Raw genomic sequence first — 9,481 nt, 5'->3', positions numbered from 1 at the left:
GACCTCTCATCCAGTGTCTGGTTTAAAGTCTGTAGAACTGGATAGAGTTGAGCGTAAGATAAAGAAGCCTTTATGCATCAAATACATGAAGTCTGTTGAAATAATGTGAATATATTGGCAGCAGATGACTATCTGAACCTAACTGTATGCACCACAGTGCTGTCAGAGGCATAAACAGATCATCAATCTGCACCACACAGTGAAGCCGCAATTATTAGTGGACCACTGGAGCAACACATAACATATGTGTCATCTCAGTTATTTTGTTTTTTGTGAAACAGAGAAGCTCTGATGAAGTTTTTGCATTATAAATTTTCCATTTCTAGTACATCCACTCCCCTCCTGCAGATAAGGGACCACAGTGAGTTTCTGCACACTTACCTTCCAATCTAGACAATAATCTGCAACATTGCCCTTGAGACCTTCACAGAAGCGAAACAGGAGGCAACACACAAAAGACTGCAGATCATGATTTTCAAAAAGCGCTCCGCTGGGTAGGACAATATCAGACCTCAAAATGGTGAGAACTCACCAATAAGTACACTCTGCTAACACAAAGCTAACCAGACCAGCTGCATTCATTTATATTCATATTCACCAGACGGACATGAGGGTAAATCTTCTTAATATAAAATAAATCTTCTTACTCATCTCTCTGCATTTTCAGACACCCAAATAATTAGTTTGAGTTGACCTCCTTGGTGTAACAGTATGATATCTCTGTCTGCCATATTGTAAACGACGTTTCTAAGAATAGCTTGGACATAATAGCTTAGCATGTCAATACCTAATAGAGAATGTGCATGGCATTTAAGGTTCTACTACGATGACAAAATTGTGAATTTTAAACTGTTAAGATAATTTTGAATGTAGTAAAATCTATCTCTCATGTTTCTTTAGCATACTTTTAGGATAATACATGTAATAGATGCTGTGCATGTGCATGACATGCAATACAAAAGTATTTTACTGTGTATTTTACAGTTTTGTACTGTTTTTCTAGAATATCATTCAATTTACATAAATAGACTGTGATTTCACATTTCAAATGCAAATTAATGTAAAATCACTGTAAATGTAATAAAACATAATTTTCTTGTTTGTTAAATGTATTTGTCTGTACACATGCATATTTAGATATATAAAATGATTCTTATAAACTTTTTTTTACATCAAATTATTATTATTATTATTGTTATTTAGGGCGATTGTGGCTCAAGAGTTGGCAGTTCACCTTGTAATCAGAAGGTTGCCGGTTCGAGCCCCGGCTCAGACACTCTCGGTCATTGTGTCCTTGGGCATGACGCTTCACCTACTGGTGATGGCCAGACGGGAATTGTAAAGCGCTTTGAGGGTCTCAAAAAGCACTATATGAATGCAATCCATTATTATTTAAACCAACTGTTAACTGCATATTTCTGTACATTTAAGTATTACTATTCATATTGCCACATTCATTGACCTTGTTTATAGGTAATTTCATTGTTTAATCACATTAAAATGTTCCTAATTTAATGTTGAAGAAGGCAAAATGCCCAATTAGGGCAACAAACTGTATTGCCATTACTGAAAATAACCGTATTTTCATGGGAAAGTTATTTTCTGGTATTGTTTTGGTATTGTTTTGGCGCCCCAGCTGCCGGAATATTACTGTTTTTTTAGGATTTTTTTTTTTACGGTGTATGCAAAGCTGTGATGGTTACAGGATAATTCCCATTTGGGGATGTAATGCTGCAGGTTTGTGCCAGCAGGATTACATCTCTTTATGTAGTAGGATGATGGTGTGTTATGTTCACTGTCAGACTGGTATTTTTTGGCTCACACTGCTGACACAAGTTACAGCACCATAGCTACATAACAACCCCCTGCAATGAAGCATAATTATGATTTAATATGACTGCAGTATGTCTTGCATGTTTGTTTATGTAGTCCAGAGTCTGTGTTGTGGAGGATGAAATAATAGTTTCATATGAAAGGTTACAGAGATACAGTTATCTGCAGGAATTTGCACATCAGCAGCGATCGTGAACACTTATTAGCCTGCAGAGTAAAGGCATGTTCCATTTATTAGAGAGCACCACATAGTGTCAGTTTCATTCGAAAAGACAAATTAGAAAAAAATGGCTGAAGCAAATGCACAGTGCACGTAGGAGGCACATTTACTGACAGGTGACATATAAACATGAGAACAAGCTTCTCTGACTTTGTCCTCACTCTCTTCAGACTGCATTTAGAGCTCATACACATACAGATACACATTAAAACCCCAAAGTGAAAGGCTAGCAAGTTTGGAAACTGTCTCATACAGTGGAGCGCTTTTAGTTAAGCCAAGCCTCCACACACAGGCTCAGCTGTTCAGCCTCTGTAGCTCAGAGGCTGCTCGGCTCCAAATATACAGATCAAAACAGCCTTCAGCACAAGTTCTCCTTGTCCTCCTCCAAACCAGGAGAATCCAGAACCTCATTTTATACATACTGTATATATATATATGTGTGTGTGTGTGTGTGTGTGTGTGTGTGTGTGTGTGTGTAATTATACATGCTTTTCTTGCATTGCTAATGTTTCTGAGTAACAATATTCGGTGTTAGTTCATTTCTGTGGATTGCTGAATACGTGATAACTGTTGATTTTACTGGTGCCTGTGCAATAAACACTCTGATCTTGTGACGTGACACTAAAGCAAAACCAGCCTTAAACAAATAGGAGCAATACAAAAATGACACAAAGCTACTAAAACAGCAGCTGGCAGTACTCTTGAGGATTTCTATAGATCTAATGGTTTGTTCACATGACGGGAGTTTATGGAGTGCCGTATCTTCATGCAGTCCTTTTTCTTCCATGTCTTAGTGTCCATGTGTCGCCCACGAAGGGCACTATCTGGTCAGCCAGATCAACTGTTATCACTGCCTGCCAAATGGTGTCACAGCCTTTTCCAGGATAGCAACAGTTTATTTAGTGCGGTGCAGCCCAGCAGCACTTAGTCAGAGGGTAGATGAGCCTGTTCCTCCACAGAAGTGGAAAAATCACCCGTGCCAGCACACCAGCAGCTAAACACAGCTCTCCGACTGATATTTATCATAAATCCTGGACGGCATCTTCTTTGCTCTCACACTTCTTTGAAGAGTGTTAAAAGGAACTGTATAAACTCCCATAAAGTGCACCGACAGATGCACTTTATCCATAAATGCCTCGGTGCCGTTCACAAACCTCCGACTGCTTAAGCGAAGGTGACAGCTATCATCTTTTATGTATAAAAGATTCCCAGACACGTTCCTCAGCTAGGTTCTCATACAGAATTTGTGAGGGCTTGCTCTGCTGAGTCCGGCTTTAAAGTTGAGCCTGTTGCATTGCTGTCCATCATCATGCCAAGCTTCTCCGTCCCATTCCTTGGTTCCTCCCTTTGTCTGTCCCTTTGCAATCTCCTCCTACGACTGAGAAAGAAACAATCATGGCCAACAATCAAGAGCCAAGAGCTAATCATCAGTATGCAGCAGGCATCCACTCTGATCCTTTACATGCATTCCATACAATGGTGAAAAAACATTTCATTTAGCCCCTCACATGTACACAGACTTACCGTGAACAGATGCAGATGAAAACAACAAGAAGAATTAATAGCACAAGCCCTGCGATGGCACAGGTAATTATGATTCTCTGTTTGCCTTGTATCTGCACCTCCAGATTTAGGTACTCACACCTGGAACCAATGTAACCGATCTGACACCTGTGACAAAGAACATAAAATGTGTTCCTAACTTCATTTTCGTGTGCATTTTTCTTGCAAGGCATCTGTTCGTCTACTTCTTTAACATGCTCGGACGGAACCCTGGAAGCATTGTCGTGCAGGAACATAAATGACAGGGCTTTCTTTTGCACCCTGTTGTTTGTTCAAATAAACATCCTTGTTGTCAGTCTCTTGTCACTGTCTCTGCTCCACAGCTAAATGATTTTGCAGAATGAGTTTTGCTTAAATTACATTTTGCACAACTTGGAAACAGAGTTTGGAAATCTGCGCCTCACCTGCAGGACGGTGCATCCTGGTCCTTTATGTAACGACACTCCCCATGGATGCAGTAATACTCAAGTTCCTCTGGGCATTTTGAGAAGTGCCCATTCGACTGACCAGTATCTACTGTGTCTTCTGGAGGAGTAAAATGTGTAGAAAGGGGAGGAGTCTAATCATTGTTAGCAAGCACGTATAGAAGCTCATAAATACAGAAATTAAACAGTGAAATTTGTCAGTTGTTCTATATAAAGCATAGTTTTGGTAAAATAGTCTACTCTATGATAATGCCTGTTACCATCAACAATGACCCTGTCACTATTACTAGGCATAAAATAGTCCCTTATGAAAGCCCTCGAAAAAACTACAACTTGGGCTGGTAGCTGGAGTTTGATCCCTTTAACCTGAGATAGATGAACTGTGTTCCCTTGTTACTTGTCTTTTTAAAGCTACTCAAATGCTTATATGTAGCTATGGAGTCCTCCAACTGTACTTATGGGGAAAATGTGTATGTTGCATATCGAAGCTATTTTCTTGATCTTATGCCAAATCAAAAATATACTTTGTTTAGAAAAAGCAAAAAGCCTTTTTTGTTCATGGTTTGAAAAAGTAAAGCACAAATTTTTTTATTAATATTACTATTTATCAAATTCTAATGTCACTGTCACTGATTGTATACAAAACAGATAGATATATATATCGAGCATATAGACACTGAGTGAAGTCAATGTGTTAGTGCCTTAACCCTGCGTTCTTTCTAATGGTCAACAGGGGGAGACTATTGCGACTGCCAAAAGAAATCAGATTGTAGAGAAGTCTTTGAGTAAATTATCCTACGTTTGATTTTGGAAAACATTTTCTTAAAAGACTCAATGTTTTAGAGCCTTCTTCAATACAGCATAATGCTTATTTTGTAAATTATGGTTCCAATAAAATGGTCACCGCTGAGAAGTCCTAGTGCCATGTGCTGTTCTTGATTTCAGGTATCGGTTGCACTAAAACAACTTCTAAGAATAAGCTGTATCATTACCTAATCAGCTCAGTCTCTACTTCAAATAGCAAGACCAAGTTCAAGTTAGAGCCCCCGCTGCTTTTCAGATTTCTGTCTTTCATATCGCCTGCAGTGTATGGCTGACACAAAAAGATTTTCTTTATGTGCCTAGTATATAGGCCTAATGGAGATTTATCAGTCACCTTGTCTAAATGAACAAATGTACCAAAAGCAAATGAGCTCATTTCTCCAAACGTCTATTTCTGTAACTGTGTCATGATCTTCTTTGATGTACTCCCTCACCTTCTGGCATGGCATGATGTGTGTATATATAGACTGTTTGTAACACGATCCACTGAAGAACTGTGCAATGCATGCCAGGAAAGGCCTGGTGTCATCGAGATCTCATTAGACACGTGTCTCTACAACTTGAGCTCCAGAAGAGCTGGGATGCTGTGCAACATCTCAATAATAACTGAATATGATGATTTGCAAATCTCCTTATTCCATATTTTATTCATGATAGGACATAGAAAACATATCAAATATACGAACCGAAAATCCTTTAAGAAAAAGTTTGGCTCATGTTGAATTTGATGGCTGCAACATGTCTTTAAAAAGTTGGGACTGGGCCATGTTTAACACCAGTCTGTAAACAATTGCAGGACTTTTGGAAAATTAATGTTTTCCCATTCTTATCTGATATGAAATTATAGCTGCTCAGCAGTCCTGACTCGTCTTATTTTCCATTTCATGATGCATCAAATGTATTCAACTGGTGAAAGATTTGGACTGCAAGCCAGTTTAGCCCTTGAGCTCTTCTACCATGATACTTATTGGCCTTGGGGTTAGGGTTAGGCTTTGCTTTGGAGACTTTTGACCTGAATGCTGATCATAACCAGATTGTCTTTGTCCTCCTTAATCTGGAGCGCACCGTGATCCTGTTTTACAAAAAGAATTTCAAATTTTAGTTTGTCTGATGACAAAACAGTTTTCCACTTGCCCTCATTTTAAATGAACTTTGGCTCAGGCTGCATTTCCGGATCATGTTCATGGCTTTTTCTTTGCACGACAGAGCATTTGTAGTTGGCACGGTGAACTGTGTTCGCAAACATTGATGTCTTGAAGTGCTCCTGAGTCCGTGCCAAAACGTTCCTGCCAGAATCATACCTGCTTTTAATGCAATACTGATTTTTAGCCTTATCTCTTACCCACAGAGAATTCTCCAGACTCTCTGATTATTTTGATGATATGATAGTATTATTACCGTAGATGATGAGATATTATATTAAAAGTGCTTTGAGAAATATCATTCTAAAATTGTTCCACATTCCACATTTATTTTGCAGATTGGTGAACCTCTGCTCAACTTTACTTCAGAGAAACTCTGCATAGGCTCTTTTTAAATACGTTATCGTGTTAGTGACCTATTGCCAGTTAACCTAATTAGTTATAAAATGTTCCTCCAGCTGTTTTTTTTACCACTTACTTTTCCGGTCTTGCGTTGCCCTCATGACAACTTTTTTAAAACATGTTGTTGCCATTAAATTCAAAATGAGCTCATATTTTTCACGTAGTAGTAAAATATTCCAGTTAAAAGACCCGACCTATTTTCGAAAATCATCCTGTTTTTGTTCACATTTTTGAAGCATCTCAGCTGTTTTGGAAATCAAGTCGTTTCATTAAAATTCTTTACAAAATAAAATGGGATTCTGTTTTCATCCTCTCCCTTTTCTCTATCACAGACACACATGATAAAACACACCCTGACAGCTGCTGGTTAGCCATGGAGATGAACTTCTGACCACCGGTTTCATATAACACTTCTTCTGAATACCGCTATCTTTACAAGCGGCTCTCATGACATTATCTTTGAATATTGAGCTTGTAAAACAATAGTGCTGCGACATCAATGAGAGCGCTTCACTTGTTAGCTGAAACACGAGACCCAGTTTTCTGTCATGACCTCAGTGCTGAAAGGAAAAATCTCATGTTACGAAGTTTAAAGAGATAGTCTGGGAAGTAGCTTTATTTGCTGTCTTGCCAAGAATTAGCCGAGATGGGGCAACCGATACCACTGTCACTTCGTGAGCTATAAAGCTAACACTAGCTGCTGGTTTGCTTAGCAAAAACAGTGGAAAACAGGACATAGCTAACCCGAACAAGTCTTTAGACCCTATAAAGCTCACAAATTAAAATACTACATCTTTAAAAAAAAAAAAATCACAAATCAAAGTGAAAAGCGGTGCTAAATAGTGTGTTTCAACCTGTTTCTGCGCTTTCTGCACACCTTAGCTAAACAACGGGGATTGTTTTATAGATATACAAACAAAGTCAGTGTTTTCGTTTCAAATCTTAAATAGAATCTATTAATTTAAATTCTTTTCAAACTATTAATTTGGACTGATTAGAGCTTTTCTATTTTAATTTTATTTTGTGTCTTTGTCTTATATTCATTTTAGTTTCTAGAGTGAAAGTGTAAGTTTTAGTCTTTTTTAAATCATTATTGTATAGAGAGCATAATTCAGATGCGAGAATAAGGAAATCAGTAAAGGTATTACAATAAAAACTCTGAACTTTCTGGAAGAAGTTCACATACAGTCTTCTAGATATCCACAGTCTCAGTAAGCATGTCCATCAATGTCTTATCAGCAAAGTCGTAATAAAAACTTTCACCAACAGATACTAAAACTAAGCATAATTCCTCAATATTTTAATTTTATTTTAGTTAGCTTCCTAAGTTCAAAAAATTATCTAAATTAATCTACATTTTTCCAAAAAAAAACACACACACACACACACACACACACACACACACACACACACACACACACACACACACACACACATATATATAGTAAAATAGATAGATAAATTTGTGCTATTGTACTTAATCTCATATAAAATACAACACCCATGTTATGGGTCTTATCTAGTGGTTTATTTCCCCCAAAATCCATCTAACAATGATGAGATTGCAGTTAAAATTTGCTTAATTACAGAAATTACTCAGCAGAGGTTGTTGACATACCTCTGTACTAAGGGTTGATACATTTTATATTGTGTATTGTATATTGTGACTCCTCAACAATATACTTTTCCAAGTGTGTCTCATACCAACATCTGTCTTACTACTTCTACTACTGAAAAAGTCAAACCAAAGAAGCAGTTATGACACCGTCACAGAAACGCCCCTTACACCACCTTTCCATATCTACCTGTGCAATTGTCTCTGTTGCCATGGAGATGACAGTCGGACACAGTTCCAGTGGGAGGCGCGTCTGTGGCATTCCACTCTGCCAGGCAGTATTTGCATAAGGTCAGAGCTGCAGCCAGGAGCACAAACAAAAAGCCAATCACTCACAACCAACGTACGTACACCTGCACATTTTAACCAGCGTTTAGCCGCATTGTACTTACAGGATCTGGACAAGCGATGACAGGACTTTTACTACTCTATAAACATCCTCTATTACTTTTCCTGGTGACTGTATTGGCAAATAATTGTTTTTTTAATATATAAACCTATAGAAAGGACAACGTCACAAACAGTTTCCAAAACTTATATTAAGGGAAGCCTGATTTGATGATGATTAATGATCACAGAAGATGCACATTCCTTGTGCATGAGCTTTTCATTTAATCATTAACCACAAGTGAAGCTTGTTGTACAAGTACAATTATTCCACAAGTTGCTTAGCAGGGAATTGCCCGTAAACTTGTTTTGGCTCCATTATTTTGATAACACATGGTTTTAATACCAGTCAAAACAACATAGAGCTATTCAAATGACATTTTAAAAACTAGATATGAGAAGAAAACTGGAACCGTACAGGACATGCATTTAAAACAAGAACTATTTACATATCATTTTAATATTATCCTTTTGGGTTTTTAGCCTTCTGCTTATGGACAATGAGAAAGAAAGGTGAACAAGAGAAAAGATCTTACCGATTACTATTCCTACATAGAGTCTGTGCACTTTGGCCATCTCCTCACTTGATAAAAGTTTTCATCCAGTATATTAAAGTTCAGTGTCATTAACAAACAAAAGTCAAACTGGTTCAGTCCTCTTTCAGGGGTCAGCGACCTTTGAAAAAGGTGTGGAAAGGCTGTGGAAGTTCCCCAGTGGTGTGTCGTATTGTGGTTCTTCATTGATGGTGGCTAATTTCATAATCAACCGGGAAAGCTTGAAGCTATAACCAAAGCACGTCAGCTCGCTGACTCTTCTGTGACTGACCTGAGCTGCTGGGTGTGAGAACAGAAAAAGGAGGCGGCACTGAAACCGAACTCCGATCCCCGCCCATACTTTTAAAGCTTTAAAGGAGAAGACAACTCCATTCAAGCTATTCTGTTTATTTTCTCTGTAGAGAACAAGTTTGCCTTTATACCTGAGGTTTGCTTTCTTAAGAATGAAATGACAGGTGGAGCATTCATTGACAATACGTGGCACCGGTTTAGCTTAAAAGGACTTTAGATTCTATTTT

General features: G+C 38.1%; 1 protein-coding gene across 1 annotated transcript; it reads right to left on the bottom strand.

Annotated features, from left to right (window-relative positions):
• Positions 1 to 2,143: 2,143 nt before the first annotated feature.
• On the bottom strand, positions 2,144 to 9,267 carry btc (betacellulin, epidermal growth factor family member). The gene is made up of 5 exons (XM_005720316.1): positions 8,946 to 9,267; positions 8,213 to 8,320; positions 4,021 to 4,141; positions 3,578 to 3,724; positions 2,144 to 3,431 (listed from the first exon to the last, which is right to left on the bottom strand). The coding sequence occupies exons 1-5, from the start codon at positions 8,983 to 8,985 to the stop codon at positions 3,287 to 3,289; spliced, it is 561 nt and encodes a 186-aa protein (XP_005720373.1). The 5' UTR covers positions 8,986 to 9,267; the 3' UTR covers positions 2,144 to 3,286.
• Between the last annotated feature and the right edge of the window lie 214 nt (positions 9,268 to 9,481).

Source organism: Pundamilia nyererei, unplaced genomic scaffold (assembly GCF_000239375.1).
Source record: "Pundamilia nyererei isolate P.nyererei 1_Seehausen unplaced genomic scaffold, PunNye1.0 scaffold00002, whole genome shotgun sequence".
NCBI classification, from domain to species: domain Eukaryota; kingdom Metazoa; phylum Chordata; class Actinopteri; order Cichliformes; family Cichlidae; genus Pundamilia; species Pundamilia nyererei.
The sequence above is the reverse complement of the archived record's forward strand: the minus strand, read 5'-3'. Positions and strand labels throughout refer to the sequence as shown.